The sequence below is a fragment of the Camelus ferus genome, chromosome 9 (genome assembly GCF_009834535.1).
Source record: "Camelus ferus isolate YT-003-E chromosome 9, BCGSAC_Cfer_1.0, whole genome shotgun sequence".
Taxonomy (NCBI): domain Eukaryota; kingdom Metazoa; phylum Chordata; class Mammalia; order Artiodactyla; family Camelidae; genus Camelus; species Camelus ferus.
In genome coordinates, this window is record NC_045704.1 from 54,718,740 (window position 1) to 54,743,123 (window position 24,384).

Sequence of the window (24,384 nt, forward strand, 5' to 3'; positions counted from 1 at the left end):
TTTGTATACCAATTATACCTCAGTAAAGCTGAAAAAAAAAATAGCAAAGAGGTCTGACCCCCTCCTGCAGAAGCTTTTAGGTCAGGCCTAACCCTGACCAGGTCTGGAAGCTCGTTCTGGGTGGTACTTCCTCTCACAGAGGCCTGCCAGCCAGCAGCTGGGACTCTGCTTGTCCCCAGGGGACATGTACTTCTCTGAACAATATCGGGAAAGGAAACCAAACTCAAAGCCTCTCAGGGTTTTTTGGTCGTTTTTGGCTGTGGGGTGGAGGGGGGAGGTTGGCTAGGCCCAGGGGCAGGGCAGTGGGCCTCAGCTGGCCGCTGCCATGTGTGGTGGGGAGAGGATGGCCAGGTTCAGAAGAACTACTGTCTATTAGTGATATTATAATGAATGGCTGCCACGTTATTGAAGGCTGTGTTATGCTAAGCTGTGTTAGTCATTCATTCATTAAACAGCCTTCTAAGCTAGGTGTTTTTTGGGAGCAGCTTTATAGAGATACAATTCACATCCCATACAATTCACCCATCTAAAGTGTACAGTTCAATGGTTTTTAATATACTCGCTGAGCTGTTCAACCATCATCACAATCAATTTTAGAACATTTTTATCACTCCAAAGAGAAACTCTACACCTTCTAGTCTTCACCTCCTAATATCCCCAAGCCCCCCTGTCCTAGACATCCACTAATCTAGTTTCTGTCCTATAGTTTGCCCATTCTCTATATCCCAAAGGTAGATCTAATGATGGGGAGACTGGAAGTTCAGAGAGGGTAACTGACCAGCTTAAGGTCACACAGCTAAGGAGGTGGCCAACTTGGGACTTAAACCCAGATCTCCTTGTCTTCCAAATCCATACTTTCCCACTGCACCATGGAGCTTTTCTCTTCTTCCTCCCAAGAACAATACTAGAAATAACCAGCCCTGATGGCTGAACTGTGATGCCTATTTTATCCCTTCCTTGTCTCATTTAATTCTTATAATCACCCTGGGAGGTAGGTACAGTTATTATACCCATTTTGCAGAGAAGGAAACTGAGGCACCAGGGGGTCATGGTCCAGTGCACCAGGGCTGCTAACAAATGGAAGAGGGTTATGGGGGAAAACATGTGCATCCCTGAGGACTGCTGAGAGATGCAGAATAGAAAGTAGAGACAATGCTGATTAAAACCCAGTGTTCTTTCAAGTTATGCCCCCTCCCTGCCCTCTTCTTTCTTTTTCTATGAAAAGGAAAAGAAAGTTCCCTCCACCCTTTGAGATCACTTCCTGACCCATTTGTGAATCAATGTGGAACGGTTACACACTGACTTCTCTCTGCCTGAATGCCTCCTATTAATGTTGGGATGGGCAATGGGCCTGTGTGTCCATGGGCTCTGGCACCAGTCAGACTCAGGTTCAAATCCAGCCTCCACCACCCGACTTAATGCCCTTGAGCCCTGCGATAGCTAAGCAGTGACAGTGCACTTTCTGCCGTATGTATCTGAACATACAGGCTGGCTTCTCCCCTCCCCATGATGTCATTTTGTATTTCAGTCCTCCCAGAATCAGGGCTATCATCTTAATTACTTTATTCTGAACAATCAGGTTGGAGTTTGAGAAAAAGAGGCTATGAGGAGCCCCAAACACTCCCATTCTTTGCACTGGATTCATTCATTCATTCATTCATTCATTCCTTTAGCTGTTGATCTGAGGGTGAAAAACAAGGCAAAGAGGAAAAGCAATTAAAACTATGAAAAAAGCAAACTGCCATCTCCTGTGACCGCCATCACAAATGCAACATTTTAACTCCAAAAATGCTGTAGGCTCACAATCACAGATTAAAAGATAATACTTCAAGCTGTAGCATCTTCTACATGTTCTTTTCTTGCTTGGTTCCTAGGGATCAGGGAAAACTTCAACCAGAATTAGCATCTGTCTGGACAGAGGTTAGGAGCCAAGGCTTTCCACAGTGGTTTCCAGAACTGCGCTTAGGCTCATTTTATCAGCAAGGGGTTTAACATGCTTCCCTATTCACGTGGATTCTGTAATAATAAATTGTATATGTATATGGTTGTACTAATATATCATGTACATTAGATAACATGGACCAAAACAGAAATGTTAACGGATTGTTGGAAACAAATATAAATTGAGGTTCTAAAAAAAAAAGGCAAAGAAATTTAACCCAGACTCCGCCATCATTCCTGGGGAGTTGGCCCCACCTTTCCAAGTGCTTGATGGTCTAACAAACTTTTCAAAGATTTCTTTTAAAAACAGTGCAGTAAGTGATCTGTGGGGTAATTGCAATGGATACACCCCTGAGACAGAAGCAGGGAAAGAAAGGAATTCAGATTTACTAGTCAGTGAATGAGTCCTGTGGCTTCAGATATAACATTTTTGGCCAGAGCAACATTCACAGATTCAAAAAAATGCTGTAACTCAAGTGGCTTAAGAGCAGAACTGACATGTCCTGACAGCTCTGTAGATGACTGGAAAACGCTCTAGTCACAACAGGCGTATGTCAAAGATGCATATGAAAGGTTTGAGTAAAATTGCTTCATGAAACAGAAAATGCGAAAAAGCAATATTTCTCCTAAAGAATATGTTACATCTTACAATATGTGGCTTGAAATAGTCTCGGTGTAGTTAAACAAATCAACTAAATACCATAACTAGGCATTTGGCCATGTCATCTATACGCTTAGAAGTTTATAAAGTGAGCCATAAAAAATCTTATTGGGAAAATGGGAGATCAATTCCCCAGTATTCAACAAACTTTTGGGGCTGGCACTATTTGGATCCTAGCGGATCCTATCTGATCCTATGAGGAAACTGGCTGAGGGTATGTAAGCGGCATGTCCCAGGTAGTAAGCTGTATGACACTAGCGCAGCCTCAGCGGTGATTTCAAATTAGGACCATAATCACCAACTCCCGGTGATTATGGGGAGTATATTAAATGCATGTAAAACACGTGTAGGCAGTAGGCACTCCATAAATGCCAGTCTGTCTGGAAGTTTTCTATTCACCTTGCAGGAGACTTGGGGCAGGTCGATCCTCTCCCCCTGCCTCAGTTTCTTCCTCCGCCCGCGGAGGCGGGGTCCCAGGTCTGGCCCGCCCCCAGGGAGGAGGCGGCCCAGGGGATGCTAGGCCAGGCTGGGCCCGCCCCGGGGCCGGGGCAGGGGGCGGCCCCGGAGGAGTCACGTGGCGCGCGACCGCGGCCGAAGCAGAAGTAGCAGCGCCCGCGTCGGAGGGTTTGCGCGGCAGGGAGTGCCCGGAGCCCGGACGGCGGGCGGCGGCGCGCGGGACCCCAGAATCGGGACCCGCGGCGGGGGCGCGGCCAGGTGAGTGGCCCGGCCGGGCTGGAGAGCACGCGGGCGCCCGGGGACCTGCGCCCGGGAACCAGCGCCCGGGGAACGGCGTCTAGGGGGCATCTGCGCCCGGACGCAGCTGGCGCAGGCAGGGGTGGGGCGCGCTGTCGGGGCCCCAGCTCGCGGTGCCTGGGGCCCGGGCGGTGACGGCGGGGTTCCAGGCGGCATCGCCAGCCACTTCACCCTGGGCCGGCGCCACTTCGTCGGTCTGTGCCCTGGGGAGGCCCGGCTTTGAATGGGAACACTGAGGCAAGCAGCGCGACTTGCTCTGTGGCTTGTGCGTCTTCAAGGCTCCGGTGGCCGTCGGGTCCCGAGTGGGGTCGGGCAGTGTTTCCTGGCCACCTCTGCGCCCCGGGCTTGTTGGCTCCAGGAGGCAGGCCGGCCTCTGGCACTTCCCCGTATCACACAGGTGGTTGCGGGTGGGTAGGTGGCAGAGCGATACCACAGAAGGCGCAGCCCTTCGCCCTGAGAGATAAGGGTTTTCGGGGAATTCATGATTCCCTTTCCCACCCCACAGGTGTGCATAACTACGTGTGCGCGTCTCTGCATTTTCCTGTTTGTGGTCTGGAATCCCAAAGAGGTTGTTACCCCCATAGCGGAAGAATTCGAGGGAAAGATGTGTCCCGTTTGGACTGGGGGGTTGGCTCCTGGATTCCAGAAGGGGCCTGGGAGGGGCTCTTTTAGCACCTTGATCTTGAACCAGAGTAAGAAAGTATGGGGGGGGAGGGGTGGAATGTGTGTGACACGGCGCATGGGAAACAGGTGGCCTTGTTTGTCAACTTAATTCGAATTTCAGTTCCAGCTCTGTGACCTTGGGCAAGTTGAAGAATCTCTGAGCCTCACTTTCTTCCCCTGGATATAGGAGCCACCCAGGCCTAAATTCCAGGGCTGTGGAGATTTGGGGCTTGGATTTCTGCCAGTTCTTGACCCTCTGGTTAAAGGCCCTGTGTGGGGCCCCATTCATCATCCTTCGCTACAGTTTTGCAGTGTCATGACTGATTTAGGGGTCCCTGGCAGGCCTCAGGCCATTATCCCTGTTTCAAAGACGTGTGTGCCACATGTGTACCAGCTCAGGCCAGTACTCTCTGCAGGTTTCATTGATGCTGAAATTGCCTAAGGTGGCTGCAGCTCCCTCCCCACAACCCCTTCCCTGTCCCCCCACCTTCCGACCTTGAGCCTGTTAAGCTCCTCTGGAAAAAGCAAAGTCAGGACCCCCATGAATAGCCCTTTGGCTGGGTGGAGTTGGTGGGAAACTGCTGATAAGAAGACTTTTGAAAAGACTTCTGACTTTAGAAAACAGTAAACACACAAAGCAGAAAAATTCATCCATTATGTTACCACTTAAGTCAGTCAAAATCAAGTCAGCCCCTCTACCCTCTTCCCTCATCCAACAGTAACCACTTCTGGATTTAGAAGCAGACAACCTTTTAAAAAAATATAATTATATTATGTTTATACTTACTAGTTTGCAACTCTTTTTTCATCTGTCTCATGAGTCTTTACAGATCAAATTGCTTGTAAATCTTCTTCATTCTTTCCAGTAGCTACTCAGCATTCTTTAATGTGCATGTCCCATCATTTAAGGGATCCCCCCTCCCCTCCCCACTTCATTCATGAGCAGTTGAATTGTTTCCTGGGTTTTTTTTTTCTTTCTTTTTTTCTGTTACAAATGATACTTCTGTGAACATTTGTGTGTGTGTTTCTGCACATAAGCTGGATGAAAGCAATGCATGTTTTATGTTTTAATAGACGCTCACAGGTTACCCTAAAAAATTTGAACTAACGAGCATTCCTACCTGCCATGGCTCTGACCCTGCTGGTTCCTGCAGTGAAAATATCTGCCACCCTGTTGCTGCACAGTGGGTGTGAGATGTCGCAGTAACAACCCTTGGGCCGTTAGGAGGGGTGGTTACCTGTGAGGGATGCAACTGTACCGAAATCTAGACAGAATTGTTTGGTGCAATTTTGTATGAAGTACTGAGCTTCTTTAACATGTGCAGAGAGCATCGAAGAGAAGAAACGCCCCTGCTTCCTGGTTCTGAGTCCTTGTATCCCAGAAGTTTATTTCAAAGAGAAGGACATGAAAAGTCGAATCTTAGTAAATCTCAGCCATGTTTGTATTTACACCATAAGTCATTTTACAGAGTTACCCAGGGAGGATGAGAAACAGGAACAAAAAAGGGATTTCAGGGCTGTTTCTTTTCTTTTCTTTTTGAAAGCAGAAGCAAAATGGAAATTGCCTGTGATGGCTAGTACCCTCCCCTGGGGTCAAGGCCTCGGAGGCTGCTTTGCTATAGTTGCTGAAGCATTGAACTCTGGAAGCCTGAGTTGGGAGCGGTGGATTCTGGTGGTTGACTCCAAGGATCTTGTGGCCATGAGAGTGTCTTCCCAGTTCTTGGGGAAGGGACATTGCAGACTTGATTATGGTTGAGCCAGTCCACTGGGCTTCCTGATCAGGAAGTAACCAGACTCCTGGGAAGGTTAAGTCCAAGGCCCTCCCAGGGTCAGGAAGAACTGAGGGCCCTGGTGCCTCCCAGTTGGCCAGTTTAATGGGTGGTGTTTTCTGTGCCCTGCTGCACGTGGGCCTTAAGAACTGGGAGTGGAGAAGTCAGGAGGTGCCTGGTTGAGGGTGCTCAGCATGGTGAAGGGTGGCAGAGTTTGGGCCAGGTTCAAATCCTGGTTCTGACACGTTCCAGCGCTGTGACCTTGGACAAGTCCTTTGACTTCTTTGCCAAATTAATTACTTACTGTCTGGCCAGATTTACCACCAGATTCTGAATTCCAGAAGGCAGGTGCTAAAGGAGTCGGGGTGTGAGATTTAGACCAGGGTTCCCAACCTGGTGTTGCCACATGTCTTCGAGACCTGAATCACATAACTTCACCTCCAGGGACTTGAGTTTTCACTTCTGGTGTTTCTCATTGAGATAAATGAGATGAACCAGATATGGTAGGTGCAGGCACCTGGGAGGGCCAATTAACAGTTAATTTAGCAGGGTGAGTATTGCCACAGGCACCTTGTTCATCCCCTGACCTGGATTAGAGGGCGGTAGCGGGGAGCCTCACTGTCAGCTGGACTTCGGTAGCGGGGAGCCTCACTGTCAGCCGGACTTCTTGGAACAATTAGTCCTGCCGCTGGGCCTTTGCTTGAGTCCGTTTCTCTGACTAGGCTGTTCCCTCCTGCTTCATCTTTCCTAAAGATTGGAATTCAGACACCCTCTTTCCCCAGAAGCTTTCTCTGAGTGCTCTAAGCTCCCAGCCTCACCCCATACTAAGCTGGGGGCCCTTTCCTGCTTCTCCCTTAATGCCCCCACCCTTGTGTCCCTGCTGCTGCCCTTACTCTTTACGTTAGGACCATTGAGCTGACTGGTCTGTTTCCAAATGGGCAGAGAGCAGGTGTCATTCACGATTTTATCTTTGGGCTGTCAGCACACCTGCCGAGGTGCCTTTGGCGCTGGGTGTGAGGTGGGGGGAGGAAGGGGCAAAGGATGAGGCCTGGGCCCCTCCTTCCACCCCCTCATTTGCATACAAGTCCCCAGCTCTTCGCCTGGCGTGGAGTTGACGCTTTATTAACGCCTTGAGCAATTGGCTGATTGATATTATCAGAGGCCCTGCTAGATACTGGGGGCTCGTCCTCTCAGCGCCCCTGGAGGGTGGGACTGTCATCCCCATTACACAGCTGAGGGAACTGAGGCCCTGGTTTTGCGCAACTTGGCGAGGAGGCCCAGACAGCCCTGGCTGAATTGGGGATTGTCTACAGAGTAACAGCTGTGGGAGCCTGAAGGGGTTTGGAGGAGGGGAGATGAGAGAGATACCCGGAACAGTTGATGGTGGCTGAAGCAGGAGCTTAATCTCGGGAGCACTGACTTTGCATCTTTGTTTTAAGGGCTGAGACATATCATCTGGTTGAATCCTTATGAGAACCATTAGAGGTTCTTTAATCTGTTATCTTCCCCTGAACAATCGTGGAAGTGTGCCCTGAGGCGTGTAAATGACTTGGTGGAGTCTGCGATCTGGAAACCTACAGTCAAGTGCCTTCTGAGCTAGGGCCAGTGAGTCTTTGGGCGTTTGGGAGGCGGAATGGGTGTGTGTGTGTGTGTGTGTGTGTCGTGCGTGCGCACGCAGAGCCAGGGCTCAGGGAGCAATAAGATTTCACCCTTATTCTTAGAGCATCCTTCTGGCTCCTGGTCTGGGAGTTGACTTTGGAGGCAGGAGTGGAAGCAGGGAGACCAGTTAGCAGATGATTAGAATGACCCAAGTATGAGATCCTAGGAGCAATCAGTGAAGTGGACAGACTGATTGAATTGGATTTGCTGGGACATTGGATGCGGGCATGAGGGAGGCTCTGAGATTGGGGGCCCAAACACCTCTCTGCAAAACGTCGACTGTGCATGAGGATGAGGGGTGACTGAGAACACCTCCTGGATGCTGAGCTTCACCCCGGTGCTCTGCAGGTGGCTTCCTAACTGTCCCGACCCTCGCATTTTAGAAGGGATGAAAACTGGGACTCACTGAGGTCATACTGCTCACCCAGGACCACACAGTCAGCAGGACCCTACACCAGGATTTGAATGTGAGGCCACTGGGCCCTGCTGTTTTCTGCCCTTTTGGTCCCATTTCCATGCAGAGGTCTCCATGGACACATCCTGAAGGTTTATTTTTCCCTGTTGCCAACTTCACTGGGGAAGTAAAAGGATGATGGTTAGAAGTCTCTAGGCAGGACAGAAAAGGATGGGGCGATGTGGGCAGGAGCCAGTCTGGGCTGCTTTGGCTATTCAAATGTTCCACAGCATAAAAGTGCATGGAGAGGGAAGGGGTGACTGCCAGGCTGGGGTGATTTGCTTATTCAAAGCCAGGATAACGGTTGGGTCACTGAGGTCAAGGGCTCCTCCCACACCTCACTTCCATTTAAACCGCTGTGCCCGGCCTGGGCTCTCCTAGTGGTTAGTGAATCCCTGCCATTGGAACCATCTCCCCAAACTCTTTCTAATGGGTGTGAGACAGGATTTTGGCCCTTGAAATCAGAGCCCTGTTCACTACATCCTGCTCAGTTAACTAAAACCAGTTCACACCTTTATTCTGCCCTTCCAGCCCCCTTACTCCCTCGTGCCTGCCCTCCCCCTGGAGTGGCCGACCATGAGCACCATGGCCAATGTGGACAGCCTCCCAGAATATGAGAAGAGTCAGATCAAGAGAGCCCTGGAGCTGGGCACAGTCATGACCGTGTTCAGCTCCCGCAAGTCTACCCCGGAGCGGAGGACCGTCCAGGTGATCATGGAGACGCGGCAGGTGGCCTGGAGCAAGACCGCTGACAAGATCGAGGGTTTCTGTGAGTACCTGCGCCGGGCAGCGTGGCCGGGCTCCTTCTCATCCTCTTGCCCCGATCCGTTGTCTCTGCAGTTGTTGGTTTGATACCTTCTGTTCTTCTGAAAATGAAAGTGGGGCCACTTGGCCTGGGTCTCTGATGGGGTTTGGAACAGGTGGGGGGAATTCAGCCAGGAAAGCCCTGATGAAGTGACAGAGGCTGCGTGGGCCACATTGGAAGTGACATCCAGACAGCTCACCTGGACTGGCAGAGGATGGGCTCCCTGTCTGACAGCCTCAGGGACCATTTGATGGTCAAGCTGTCTGCTCACTCAGGGACTAACTGGACAGAGCTTTGTAGCCAAATGTCTGCTGGATTTTACTGCAAACAGCAGAGCGACAGGCCTGTACCGTAGCCCCAGAGGGACGGAGCGCATCACTCAATGCTCCGTCGCTCTCAAATGAAATTCTGGTCCCAGTGGAGGTGTCTTCCTTTCCCCTACCCCGCTTAGATCGGGCAGTTGACTCAGTTCCTAAAGTTTCTAAGACTGTTTTTCATAGAGTAAGATGCCTGAAGCAATTTTTGGTTGCAGAGACTTGCTTTCATTTGAATTTTTGTTGACTACTTTTTAATGGAAAAATTAAAATGCACACTTTGGGGACGATCAGGTGGCTCGTAAATAAATGTCCCTCTTCCACAGCCCCACCCCATGCTCCAGAGGCAAGCTCATCACCAAGTTCTTTGGTCTTCCAGGAGTATTCTGTGCGTGTATAATGTGTGTCATGTGTTTTTACATGAATGGGTACCTACTGCATATACTTCTGCACTTTGATTTCTTTTTTTAATTTAACAATTACCTTGGAGGTGATTTCTTACTGGCATAGTGGCCTGCCTTATTCTTTCATGGTCACATAGCGTTCTGGCTACAGTGTAACAGTTTAACCCCTAGAGATGGACATTTTGGGCTTTCCCAGTCTGTTGCTATTAGCTTCAGCAACTGTACTTGCATTCTTCTTTTTTTTTTTTCCGATAACAGCTTTATTGAGATATAATTCACATACCATGTAATTCATTTATTTAAAGTGAACAATTCAGTGTATTCCCAGATAAGTGCAGCCACCACCACAAACAGTTGTAGAACATTTTATCACCTGAAAAAGAAACTCTGTACCCTTTAACTATCCCTTTAACCATCCCTCTATTCCTCATCCTCTTCCCCTAAGCAACCATTAATCTCCTTTCTATCTCTCTAATTTCTCTGTTCTGGACATTTCCAGTAAATGGGATTATATAGTATAATTCATTTGTGACTGGCTTCTTTTACTTAACATCTTGTTTCCAAGGTTCATCCACATTGTGGATGTCCTGTATGTGGCTGAGTAGTATTCCATTATGTAGGTATTCCACAATTTGTTTATCCATTCGTTTGTTGATGGACATTTTGGGTTGTTGGCACTCTTTGGCTATGACAAATCATGCTGCTGTAAGCATTCGTGAATGGTTTTTTGTGTGGCTGTATGTTTTTGTTTCTCTTGGGTAGATGCCTTTAAAAGACAGTTTGACCACATCCCACAGAGGCCCACGAGGTGCTGGGAGTAGCTCCTGTTCTCCACACCCTCATCCACACTGGATGGCTCTCTGAACGCGGCCATTCACAGGCGGACTCTGATGGCTTGGCGGAGTTCTTCATTTGCTTCCTCTTGTCACAACTGAAATTAAATGGCTGTTCCGAAATGTTTCTCCTGGCCCTTCCGGCACAGAGCCAGAAGCCCTGCTTTGAAAGTGCCCGTGTGTGGGGGCAGTCAACTTTCCCCCCAGCTTGGTTTGCATTGGCCACACGTGACCTCCCAGGTGGCCCAGAAACCTGTTGCAGCTGGGCTGGGGCGGGGGCCTTCCAGCGGTAAATACTGGGGTGCTGCACTGAAAGTGGACAGCTGGTCCCTTCTCTTCTTGGCCTGTGGGTCCCAAGCCTGGCTGAACATCAGAAACACCTGGAGCAGGGGGCATTTAAAGGTACAGGGTCCTGGAAGTTTCTCTGGGAAGTTCTGATAGGCATGAGACAGGATTTTGGCTCCTGAAATCCACACACTGTATATTTCTCCCCACTCATTAACTAAAAGCATTTCCTCCTTCTCCTTGGAGTGGCTGAGGGTGACTTTCACTCACTAGGTTGCTTGGGATTCAGTGTTTTAATAAGCCCCCAGGTGGTCCTGGTAGCTGCCACGTTTGGTAGGTACTGCTCTAGAGACTCCCTCCGTCCCTCTGTCTGTCCATCGCTCCATGCTTCCACATTCGAATGCCTGCTCTGCCAGGTGCTCTTCTAGGTACTGGAGCGACAGCAGTCATTAAGTTCGATTCCCATCCTCATGAAGCCTTGGTCGATTAGGTACCAGCAGCGTGGAGTCTGACTTCCAGCACCTCTTGATGAGCTTTGCTGTGTGACTGCAAGCAAGTTACATCCACTTTCTGAGGTTGAATTCTCTAATCTGTAGAATGGGAATAATAATTGGTGTCCCCCCCGCAGGGTTACAGTTGGGAATGAATAAATGAGTTGGAACGTCAGAGGGCTGGACGCGGTGTGTAGCACAGGATACGCACTGGACCCGCGGCAACTGCTGCTGTTAGATTTTTGCCGCTGTGGTTGCTGACGAGTGGCATCCAGTTTGTCCAGGGAAGCCGAGTCTTGCATGGGTGTTTGGATTTTTCTGGAGAGTGGAAGGGATCCACCAAAGGGTTTTCAGAAGAGGAGTGATGGGATCACGTTTGCATTTTTGAACATGCGCTGGCAGGCCTGTGTGAGATGGCTGTGTTGGTGTTTGGAAAGTGCCAGAAAAAGCCAGTTTTGGGGAGTTAAGAGCTTAGAAATGGTGCTCCCCTGAGAAGATAATTAGCAAGTGGTGTGTGACCTCTGGGCAGGTGTCACAGCCCCTGTGCAGGCCTGGGTGAAGGTAGACACCCGTGGGTCCCCCTGTCCAAGGCAGTGAGTGGTTTTTAGCCTGCGAGAGTCCAGCCCACCACCCAGGGGCATTTGGCAATGTCTGGGGATATTTTTAGTTGTGATTACTTGGGATGGGGGGTTGTTTCTAGAATCTAGTGGGTTGAGGCCAAGGGTACTGCTAAACATCGTATGATGCACAGGACAGCCCCCCCGCCCCGTTCCGAATTATCCAGTATAACATGTCAGTGGTCCCAAGGTTGAGAAACCCTGGTCTGAAGTCACCTGTTTGCTGTGCTTAGAACTATAAAATGTCACTGGGTGTACTTGTTATCTCTTTGGACCCTGTCATGATGGAGTTGTTTCATTTACTGAGCCCATATGAGCCGTCATATTGGATGCTAGATTCTGCTGAGAGGAAGGGGGAAGGATGGAGAGTCCCTGCCCTGGAGGAAAACAGATGCAGCAACCAGCTGTTGCAGGATTGTGCTGCTGGTACCGCGGTGTGGCTCTGTGCTGGGTACCGGGTGAGGAAGGCGGGCTCTTGTCCATCGGGGTAGGGAGGAGGTGGTAGGGAGTCGGGGGAGGCCTCGTAGCAGAGGAGCTGCTTGTGTGGAGAGTCGAGGGAGGGGCTTGCCAGGTGGCCGGCAGGATGGCTGTTCTCAGGTGGGACCAGTAGGTGCCATTGGATGCAAGAGAGTAGGTTTGTGTGTCAGAGATTTGGGCAGGGCTCAGCTGGGTGATTGTCCTACTCTTTGTGGCCTGGACGGAGCGGTGCTCAACTCCTATGTCACCTGGTCTGGAAAGTTCCAGAATCTTCACTCCCATGTCTGGCGCCGTGATGGTGATGGCTAGAAGACTGGGCTCAGCTGGAAATGTTGACTGAGCACCTATGGCGTGGTGGTCCCAGGGTAGTGGGACTTCTTACAGGTGCCCGGTGTCCCTCCAGGGTGCATGTTCCAAGAGCCGTAGGCAGAAGCTGCAGGTCTTCTTAAGACCTAGTCCAAGAAGTCCCAGAAAGCCCCTTGCTCCACCTCAGGTCACCAAGGCCAGGTCAGGCTCAGAGAACATCCAGGGCGGGAGGGAATTTATGGCGGCCACCTTGGAGCTGAGCAACCATTAGGCACCTGGACTTTGGATCCAGACTTATAGCTCAACTCCCTGCCCAACCCCTACTAGGTGCTGTTTGATCCAAGGCAAGTTGTTTGACTTCTCTGTGTCTCGGTTTCCCTATTGGCCAAGTGAGATAATAATAGTCCTTATCTTACTGGGTGAGAGTTAAATGGATTTTATTATGTGTATATATTTTATATGTATGTAAAGTGTACATATTTTAATAAGTTGGAAGTCCCAAGGCCTAGGCTTCTGATAAAGAAGATGATCTTCAGCCAGCTGCTCACCTCTTGGCCGTCGCTCTCCCCGTTCGCTTCCCCAGGCTGCTGGGCAAGGTGGTGCCCTGGGTTCCTTCCTGCACTGGCCTCCCTACCAGTCTCTGGGTGTAGGGGAGGAGTCCATGCGTGGAGCTGCTGGAAGGGCTGTCTCTGTGGTTTTCCTTCCTTCCAGGGACACCAGTGGAGCAGGCTCCAGGGAGAAAGTAGCCCACTCGAGGCCTTTCTGAGTTGAACGTTTGGGGTCCTTTTGCATCCTGCCCATTTGGGAGGCCTGGAATGTGTCTGGGGAGCCGGCGTGGTGCCACCTGGTTGTGGAGTCTGGATGGGGCTGGCTGTGTCCCTCTCGACTGAATAGGCTTTTATCCTCAAGGTTTCACTTCTGCTTATGCATGTTTTCTCCGTCTGCTTAGTTTTGGCAAGTTGTGGCTGCCTGTGAATGAGGGAATCTGAAAAACAGGAGCAGTTCTGTTTCCCGGGTATTAGGTACTTGGCTTACCTGCCTAATAATAATAATGATGATGATGATGATGGTGACATTGTTGCTGATGAGAGCCACCCCTGGTAAATACTGTCCACACTAAGCCTTGTGTAAGCACATCATGTGTAACTGCTCATTAAATCCTCACAGAGATCCTGTGTTGCAGGAATCACCCCCACTTTATTTATGAGGAAACTGAGTCCTGGGGAGACTCAGTGACACTCCCAGGGCCACACATCCCGGAAGGGGCAGCACTACAGTTTGCACTTGCTCTGTGTGCCTTTGGGGTCTCAAATCTTCTGCTCTGTGTTTGCATCCTCCTCCTGTGTCATCTCAGAGATGTTTCCGTTCTGTGTGGGATGGAGAAGCACCGGCTGGGGACCCAAGAATGACAGCTTCATTCAGACTTTGCTTCTTATGCGGGCAGAGGACACACTCTGCTGGATGCTGAGATGCCAAGAGGAAGGAGACTTGAGAAGTACCTGGTTAGTGGGAAGTCAGACATGCCTGCGGGAGACCCCGCAGTGGGAACTGGTGCTGACAGAGCCAGCGGCACTGAGATGGAGTTGTGTTGGATCTTGGCTTCTTCTGAAATCCACCCTTGGGCTCCTTATCCCTTAAAAAAATGAATATTTTTGACAAGTTCTTATTTTAACAAAATGTTTTCACAACACTGGAGAGGCAGATGCTCATCACTGTCATCCTCTAAGAATAAATCTGTTGTCTGCAAGTCATCGCCAAGCTCCTTCAGTCAAGTGTCCCATCAGAAATAAGCTTCAGCCAGTGCCCCTCTGTGTGTCTAAGCTCACTTGTGTTTTGGTGATAGTTGTGCAGTTATGGTCAACAGCAGCACAGACCTGGAGCCCCAGTGCCTGGGTTCAAATCCCAGCCCTGCCGCTTAGTTGTGCTGTGACCTTGCACCCAACCATGTCACCTCTTGGAAATGAGGATAATAAAGGAGCCTGTCTCCTGAGGCTCTGGTGAGGATTCAGTGGAGTAATACGTGTGATCTGCTCTCAACAGTGTGAGGCACAGAGGAGGGAGGTGCTCAGGAGTTCGCTGCTCTTGTCTTCATCAGACTTAATGGGAACGGGCCTTGTAGAAAGGATGAGCTGCATATGAGAACTTCCGGTTTTATACTGAAATCGTTTCCATCCTACACCCAAATGGGTCGTTCCGACCCCTTCCAGGATATGTGTTCTCCGTGCTGGAACCCCCTGGTGTGAGAAATAGAGCTGCTGTTTTTATTCCTGACATTGGTACAGACCTGCTTGGATGCTCTTCAGTTGAATAACTGGTTCCTGTGTTTTTTCAACGATTGTCTTCTGTCCTGGATGATGATCACTTGATGTTCTTGGAATTCGTCCCTTTGTTGATTTAGCAGATACTCCAGGGGGACTTGGTGTGTGCTGGGTGTGATGCTTGTCACTGGTTACAGCGTGGTGACCAGGATGGTGTAGATCCCCGGAGGAGCTTATGGCTTCATAGGAAAGAGAGAAAAAGCCAGACTAAACCATTCAGTCATTTTGGATTGGGGTGGATGCTAGGAAGGGAAGAAACAGCACACTATGACAGAGTAACCAGCGAAGGGTGCTGTTTTAGTAGGGCAAGCCTCAGGGAAGCCCCTCTGTGGAGGTGACATTTGAGCTGAGACTTGGAGGGTGGTAAGGTGGGAGCCATGGGAAGCTCTGAGGGGAGAGCATTCTGGGCAGAGGGCACAGCAGTAAAGCTCCTGTATTAGTCAAGGGGGACTAACTGCAGTGACAAATGCTTTCTTAATACGATACAAGTTTTTCACTCAAGTCATGATCCAGTGGGGTTGGGGGGTGGGATCTGCTGTCCGGTGGCACCAACATCCCCTCAGGCATCTGAGGCCACTGCAGGATCCTCTGTGTCCAGCCTGCACACTGGGGAAGAGGAAGAGTGGAGGGTGGCTTAGGAGGTTTTATGAGTCAGGCCTGGCCTCCCACTTTCCGTCGACCAGAACTAGGCCCATGACTGGCTACAAAAGATGCTGGGAAACGTGACCCCAGTGTATGCCAGGAAGTACAGGAAGTGGGCTTGGTGGGCACCCCCTGGGCTCTTCCACAGCCCCTAAATTTGGAGGATGCAGCAATGGCTGCAGGAGCCCCAACAATGACGAGAGAGTAGAATGGCTGTGTGGATTTAGGGACTCTTGTAGGATTCAGGAAAATGACCAGCCTCACCCCGGGCCTGCTGGGAAGGGGAAATGGTGGCACTGCGGACTCTCCCATCCTGTCTGCGACAGGAGCCTCTGGTGGTGATGTCCCTCCACAGCGGGGGTGGGGTGGGGTGGTGGTGGTGTGTGTGCTCGTCGGCCGTCCTAGGTTTCCTCAAAGCTGTGTCTGGACTGTCTCCAGCAGAGCTCCATATCTTAACTCTGTTGAGTCCCATGAGCAAAGACCTGGTTTCCCAGCCTCCTAACGATGGACACCTGAGAGAGGCCTCTGATTGGCTGTGTCTTTTGAGCCAGTGCACAGGGATTGGCTGCTTTCGAGACCAATGTCCTGTCTGGTCAGCTTTGGTGAGGAGGGTGGGTGAGATGGGCCTCCTGTTAGAGAACATGGTCTGACTTCTTCAGGGCTTCTGAGCAGAGGTGGGTCCCTGTTAGGAGTTGAAATGTGTTTCACCTCCAGATTCACACGTTGAAGCCCTAACCCCCCAGACCTTAGAATGTGACCTGATTTGGAAATAGGATCATTGAAGATGTAATTAGTTAAGAGGAGGTCATACTGGCACAGAGTGGGCCCCCAATCCCATACGACTAATACACGACTGGTGTCCTTACAAGAAGAGGACACGCACGTGAGCACACATGTGCACGCACACACGGAGAGAGGCTATGTGTGATGGACACAGAGGTTGGGCTGATGTCTCTGTAAGCTTGGGAACACTGAGGGTTGCCAGCATCACCAAAAGCTAGGGGGGAATCAGGGAACTGATTCTCCCTCACAGCCCACAAAAGGAACCAACCCTGCAACACCTTGATCTCAGACTTCAGCCTCAGTGCATTTCTGTTGTTTAAGCCACCCAATTGGGGTATTTGGTTACAGCAGCCCTAGCAAACTAATACACTCCCCTCTAAAATGGACCTGAGGGGGAGGAGGGTGAGCACAGTGGTTGATGTATCTGTGTGGCTGCCAATATCATGGACAACCTGGAGTTCATCATACAGGAATTTGAGTCTTTATTTTATTCCAAATGTCATCTTGTTTCCTGACTGCATTGGTCTCAGCCTCGGCGATGAGGCGTGAGAGGCAGTGTTGTATCCCGGTTAAAAGTGGGAACTGGAGCCAACCTGCTTGGGTTTGAATCCTGACTCTGGTGTTTATTTGCTATGTGACCTTGGGCAAGAGATTTACCTCCCTGTGCCTTTGTTTGCTCACCTGCAAAATGAGAAGATTGATAGTACCCACCTTATAGGGTCTGTCGGAGGATCTGCTGAGCTCCTGAAGGTCAATCCCTTTGGAAGGTAGGGGAAGCACGGTGGAAGGTTTGTTATCATGGCTCATGCTTCTCTCCCATCCCTCAGAAGTACATCCTTTGAATTCTCTACTCCAAGTAATCAAGCCTGCGCTTTGGGAGACCCTGCACATATCTGGTGAGTTGTGGTCCATCCAGTTCTCTGTGCTCCTGTGGCTGCAGGGTGTGGACAGGGGTCTCTTTTGCGCTGGCTTCCGGGGATCTCGGTGTCCCAGCGCAGAGCTCCATCTGGCTGTTGGTGAGGAGAGGAGAGACGCAGCTGGAGTGTGGGCGCATCTGCTCTGGAAGCCAGTGGGCTGGCACGGGGAGCCTCTGTGCAGTAGTGCCAAGCCCCGGGAAGGCAGGTGTTTCTCACTTTGTATAATTAGAGGTTCAGTGTGTGCAGCTCAGATCTCTTAGGCGTGTCTGACTAGTGGGGGCACCCCTTGGTGAGTCCTCTAGGAAAGAAGATCATCCCACCCCGCCCTGGTCCTCCAGTCTGTCTTAGGTGTAAGCATGCATTTGTGCATATCAGGCTCTCAAAGTGACATGACTTGTTTTGTCTTGTAAGAAACCCAAGTGCAGTGCAGCTTGAAATTAGAGTCAGAAATCCTGATGTCTTGCCCCCTGCCAGTGGGTTATCCTGGAGCCAGGCCCTGGGTCCTCATCATCCCAGGCTGTGAGCTCTAGGAGAGGCCAGGGATCCGTCTGTCCTGCTCACCAGGGAGGAATCCCCAGCGCCTGGCCCATGCCTGACCTGCAGTGGGCGCTTCCCAGAGATGTGGTCAGCAGTCGAATCAGGGAAGGACTTGGATGCCCTCTCAACCTCTGTCGCCCCTTTTCCCCAGAGATGGTGGTGTCTGGAGTCAAGATAGGGCATCTCTGCGACAACTTCTTCTTTAACCACATATGACAGTTCCAGCCTAGGCCTGTGCTTACTGGCTGTGTGACCCTGGGCAACCCATTCCTCCCCCTTTGTGCCTCAGTTTTCTCACCTGTGAGATGGATAACATTAGGGCTACCCATAGGATGGTAGTGAGGATTAAGTGCTCGTGACATACATCATGTGCACTTGACAGCCTGTCCGACCCATTTGTGTGTGCGCAGGGGCGCGGCCGGGACTGCGGTGTAGCCCTCCCCGACTGAGGCCACCATCTCCTAATGCACGTGGGTTGGGGTCCAACAGGGTTAAGGTTCCTTGGGTTTGAGCCTGGGTGTCAGCGGGCAGCTCAACTCCTTGCCTTTGTCCTTCTGCAAGGCTGGGGAGGCCTGGACTTGGGGAGGAGTGTCCTCCGGGCAGGGGTGAAGTTCCGTAAACGAAATCGGCGATGATGCCAGTTTAGAGCCGGAGGCCTTGTCTGCGCTCTCTGCACAGTTGGGAAGAAACTGTGAGGCGCTGGTTTCATCCTGCACAAGGTATGCTGGTGGTCACGGGCGGGAGTGAGTTTTGGGGGTGAAGTGTCTGCGTGTGAAGGATTCTGTTCTGAGAAAGAAAAGTGTGGGAATGTGGTGCTCTGTGGAATGGGAACCAGCATAGTTAGAGACATCACAGGCCATGCAGCAGGAGGAGGCCGGCAGGGCTCTCCGGGGAGACGCCCACCTCAGGTCCGGGGTCCCACTGGGGTCTCCCTGCTTCATCTTCTCACTCCAGTTGGATTTCACCAGCCAGATGTCACCTGACCACCACACTCGGCCACTCCAGGCCACTGCAGGCCTGCTGCCAGCCTCTGCCAGTGGGAACGAGGACCTGGCGTGTCCCTGGGGAGGCAAGGAGCCCTGAGCTGGAGTGGCCGAGGGCGAAAGTTACACTGACTTTCTGTTGAAGACAGCTCTGAGTGGGACTCCTCTGACTTTGTTTGATTTCCCCTGATTAAAACGGCTCTCACTTTGTTCTCCTTGAAGTAACATGTATCCATTAGTAAAACGTCAACTCTATCTAACCTGTGAGGAATACAACCTCTTCACCCCCGCCCAGCCCGGAGGGATGTGTGTTTGCTCTTGGTTTAACTCTTCCAGGTTTGTTGTTTCTTTTTTTTTACACAAAACATAGATACATTTTTACAAAATGTAATCCTTTCATAATACTCTTCGGTAATGTGCCTTTTTCATTTTGTGCTTTATTGTGACCACCTTTTTCTCTTATGAGTTATTTTCAATGTTGAGATCGGTGTAGAGACAAAGATGACAAACCCCTGTGTACTCACCCTCTAGGATCTGACTGCCTGGGTTCAGATCTGGGCTCTGCCACTTACAGTGTGTGTGATCATGGACAAGTTTTTCAGCTTCTCAGAACTTTCCCATCTGTAAAATGGGGCAATAGTAGTGCCTTCCTCACTGCATTCTCATGAGGCTTAGGAGAACCAGTTATGTAGCACACTTGGGGAAGGGGCTCACAAGTATCCCAGAGCACTCAATAAGAGTGAGCTGCTGCTGCTATTATTATTATTATTATTATTATTATTATTATTATTATTATTATTATTATTATTATTATTATTATTATTATTATTATTATTTCTATATTTTCTGTTGTAGGCAGAATAAAGGACCCTCCCCACTCCCAAGGTGTCCACATCCTCATCCTCAGAACCTGTGACTCTGTTATCCTGTATTGCAAAAGACTCTTTGCAGATGTGATTAAATTAAGGATCTTGAGATGGGGAGGTTATTCTGGATTATCTGGATAGGCCCGACGTAATCACAAGGGTTCTTATGAGTGAAAGAGGGTGGGAGGAGGGTCAGCGTTAGAGGGAGATGTGATGACTGAAGCAGAGGTCAGAGTGATGAAACCAGTGACTTTGAAGGTGGAAGGGGTCCATGAGCCAAGGGCTGCAGGCTGCCTCCAGAGGCTGGAAAAGGCAGGGCAGCAATCCTCCCTGAGAGTCCCCAGAAGAAAGGAAATCCCCACTGACACCTTGATTTGAGCCGGGTGAGATCCATATTTGACTTCTGGCCTCCAGAAGTGTAAGAGAATAAATTGGGTTGCCTTAAGGCACTAAGTTTGTGGTAATTTATTATAGCAGCAAGAGGAAATGAATATACCCTTCTCACCAACTTAGGCACATCATAATATTTGGATCTCTTTTGTTTGTTTTTAAGAAATAAAATATTACAGTTAAGTCCTCATGTATATACCCCTCCCTCCTTGGAGGAACCAGTATCATGCTTTGATGGTTATCATTCACATGCATATTTTAAATGTTTATTTCAAAATTTTTAATCTGTAATTGACACAGTATATTGTTTCTGAGGTCTCCATGGTATGTTCGTAGCTTTAATTGAACTGCCCTTAGCTGTTTCACTCTAAGTACACCTGGGTAGATTCACCTACCTGCTCTTTTGATGATGGATATTCAGGTTGTTACCAGTTGTGAAAATCTTTTCATTCCAAGTGTATGCCTTTTGTTTTGTTTTAAATGAGTATGGTTTTCTACCTTATTTCTTAGTTTTTATTTATTTAATTATTATTATTATTATTTTTGGAACCAATCTTCTATTTTTTGATATCGTGTAGTTTATTACTTTGTTCGGTCAAACATTGATCCTGGGAATTTTCAGAGCTACCTCTTGGTCACATTTCTGGTAATTTCCATGGGATAAATTTCTAAAAGAATCTCTTGGAGGAAGGAGAGCTTGTGTCATGGGCTCTGATCACAGAGTCCAGTTTTCCCCAGGAAAGCTGCACTGACTTGTACACCCAGCCACCACCCTTCCCAGCATCTGGATGTCCCTCTGTCTTACAATTACAGATGTGAAATTCACAGGCAAATGAAGAGTCCTGTGAGTGTCCTTTGTGCTTCCGTCTCTTCCTGGTTTGCTTATTCTGCTCCAGGCTGTGAAGCCAGCAGCTTGATTGCCCTGTTGGCTGAAGGCTGTGGATCCCACTATGGGGTCAATGTGACCACTTGGGGGTGGTAGGAAAAGTTGTGAGCCCGTCCTGTGGGCCAAAGCTACCGATGTGCCTTCATAATCACCCTGTGAAGCTGATACTTGATATTTTCCTCTTCTTCTTGAAGGTAAAAATTTTAAGGTCATTTTAGAAAGTTTTTAAAAAATTTATTTAAAAATTTTGTGATGGTTTTTAAAAAAATTTTTTTGGTGGGGAGTGGAGGGAGGTAATTAGGTTTATTTATTTAATGGAGGTACTGGGGGTTGAATCCAGAACCTTGTGCATGCTAAGCACGCACTCAGCCACTGAGCTATGCCCTCCCCACCCCTTGCAGAGAAACTTGATATTGAGGGAAGCCTAGGAACTTCCTAGGGTTGACAGCTGGGATCTGGTTCCAGTTCTTCTGAGTACTCAGCTCTTGCATTTTACCAGCAGACCAGGCTCTCTTCTGGTATGTGAGTTGGGTGTCATTTTCCTTTCTCGAGAAGAAGGCTTTGAGGGACCTCCCATTTTGAAGTTGGTTCCAAAAATGTATGTCTGTGTGGAGTTGCGACCAAAATTAGGTCTGGAGTAAAAAGACTGGACTCTAGTTCATTGAGGTGGGGGCTGTCCTGTTCATCTCTCTACTTGTAGCTTCTGGTACCAGTGCCACCAGTAGGTGCTCGATAAATGTGTGCTGTTGAGTGAATAACTTCCACCATGGGCTACCACTAGCTTTTGTTTTGTTTTCTTTTGAGGAGGAACTTTGTCTATAGATTTGCCTGTTCTGTATGTTTCACTTAAATGGAATCATATGGCATGTTACCCTTTTGCATCTGATTTCTGTCACTTAATATAATGTTGTCAGGGTTCATCCATGTTGTAGCATGTATCAGTACTCCATTCCTTTTTATGGCTGAATGATATTCCATTGTAAAGATAGACCATCAGTGGTAGAGCACATGCTTAGCATGCATGAAATCCTGGGTTCAATCCCCAGTACCTCCTCTAAAAATAATAAGTAAATAAATAAACCTAATTACCTCCCCCCACCCAAAAAAAAAAAAAACAAAACAAAACCCAAAGAACTAAAAATATTTTTAGAAGTTCCAGAAAAAAAATTTTTAAAAGATAGACCATATTTTGTTGATTCATCACTTGGCTGTCATGAATAATGCTACCATGAACATTTATGTACAAGTTTTTGTGTGAATATATTTTCATTCTCTTGGGTACATGCCTACAAGTGGAGTTGCCAGGTCACACGTAACTCTGTGTTTAATTGAGGAACTGCCAGGCTGTTTTCCAAAGTGGCTGCACCATTTTACATTCCTGCCCGCAGTGTATGTGGGTTCCAGTTTCTCCACATCCTCACCAGCACTTGTTCTTTATTGTCTGTCTGTTTGATGATAGCCATCCTGGTGGTGGTGAAGTCATATCTCATTATGGATCTGATCTGCATCTCCCTGATGGCTCATTGTTCTATTTTAAATAGAGTTCACTATACAGTATGCTTTTTAGTTGATGCAATGCTTTCCCATCAAACATTTGCTTTCTGTGGGCAGTGGCTAGTCTTACTTTTATTTTCCTGGGGCATTGTCATCTGGGTGCTTATCTTGGGACAGATGAGTGAAGAAACTCTGGAAAGTTTAGTATGGAGCCCATGGGTGCAAACACTGATCTTCAGGGATGCTGTTCCTGGCTTAAGTCTACAGCCATACATTTTAAGCATTCTTTGTGGGGGAACAAAGAACAATTTTTTTTTTTTAAGGCAGTAGCTCATCTTAGTTTCCTTAGTAACTTCTGGACCAGTGCTGCCCAAAACAAATAGGACATGAGCCACCAAAGCCAGGCATGTGCGTAGTTTCAAATATTCTAGTCACAATATTAAAAAGAAGTGAAATTAATAATGTATTTCCTGTAATTTCAGTATATCCAAAGTATTGTTTCCGTGTGTACACAATTATTAATGAGATTTTTACATTCTTGTTTCTGGTCTGAGTCTTCAAAATCCAGTGTCTATTTTATACCTACAGAACATCTCAGTTTAGTCCAGTTCAGTGTCACGTGCTCACTAGCCAAATCTGGCCAGTAGCTACTACACTGGACAGTGCTGTTCTAGAATATACCTCCTTCCTCTTTCCTCATCACCCACTTCCGTTATCCTCCCGATAGTCTTCCTTCCTCCCCAAGCAGCAGAGTTGTTCTCCTCGTGGCAGCTGCTGTGATGATCACAGTGGTGAATCCGCATTGTGCTTCATGATGTCATGTTGCCCTGTCTTCCCACGGAGACCGAAAATGTGGAATTGTCCATCTGCCTGGGCATCTGTCCTAAATGTAGGTGTGACACCTGATCATTGGGCCTGAGCATCCCATTCTAGCTGTGGTCCTGCAAATGACTCAGTAGTCCTAGTAGAACCGTGTCCTGGGGGTGGTGTCCATCTCAAGGGGCAGGGATCAGCTTGCAGACTGGAGAGCGCATGCATGTGTGTGTGTGCGTGTGTGTGTGGTGTGTGTGTACACGTGCATGAGCGTTTCTCCTCTTGCTTCTCTTGCCCAGTCTTCTCTCTTACCTCTGTCCTGACTTGAGAGAGTGTGTCTGATGCTCAGTGACCCCTGCCTAGCACACAAATCACATCTTTGGGCTGCACGTTAATAAGCTAATTAAGAAACTAGCTGAATCGCTAATTGTCAGAGAAATGCAGATCGAAACTACAATGAGATATCACCTCACACCAGCCAAAATGGCCATCATTAAAAACTCTACAAATGATAGATGTTGGAGGCTGTGGAGAAAAGAGAATGCTTCTGTACTGTTGGTGGGAGTGTAGATTGGTGCAGCCATTATAGAAAACGGTATGGAGATTCATTTAAAAACTAAAAATAGAGTTACCATATGATTCAGCAACCCCACTCCTGGGCACATACCCAGAGAAAAATAAAATTCAAAAAGACACATGCACCCCAGTGTTCATAGCAGCATTATTTACAATAGCCAAGACACAGAAACAACCCAAATGACTGGATGAAGATGTGATACATATTTACAGTGGAACACTACTCAGCCATAAAAAAGAGTAAAATAATGGCATTTGCAGCAACATGGTTGTATCTGAAGATCGTCATTCTAAGGGCAGTGGGCTGGAAAGAGAAAGACAACTGCCATATGACATTGGTTATATGTGGAATATAAAACAATTTTAAAAATAAGGACACAAATGAACTATGTATTATTTGTAACTTAGAGATGATTGATTTCTTGAATATGTGTAAGCACATTTGACTGTCCTTTATGATTGGATTACTGCATTCTGTTGATTCTTATTTTGTGGTTGGCTTTATTCCTTTGATAACTATATAAGTTTAAAAAGCTAAAGTTCTAATCTGTTCTTAGAAACAATGATACATATATGTAAAAAAATGCAGTATATTGAATATAAGTATTTGCATGCAATGTAATGTATATGTGCAGTCAAACTAAGATAATTCTACCTAATAAAACTGAAAAAAGAAAAAAAAAAAGAAACTAGCTGAAACCAAAAAGAGATTTTATTGTGGCTGAGAAGAATGCTCTGTAACCCGCC

At 48.4% G+C, this 24,384-nt stretch overlaps 1 protein-coding gene across 1 annotated transcript in view; it reads left to right on the forward strand.

Annotated features, from left to right (window-relative positions):
* Positions 1-3,177: 3,177 nt before the first annotated feature.
* PLCG2 (phospholipase C gamma 2) overlaps positions 3,178-24,384 on the forward strand; it is a 142,870-nt gene continuing 121,663 nt past the window's right edge. The window contains exons 1-2 of the mRNA XM_032486846.1: positions 3,178-3,316; positions 8,432-8,669. Coding sequence (XP_032342737.1) covers positions 8,477-8,669 — 193 coding nt within the window. The 5' untranslated portion in view covers positions 3,178-3,316; positions 8,432-8,476. The remainder of the gene's footprint in view (positions 3,317-8,431; positions 8,670-24,384) is intronic.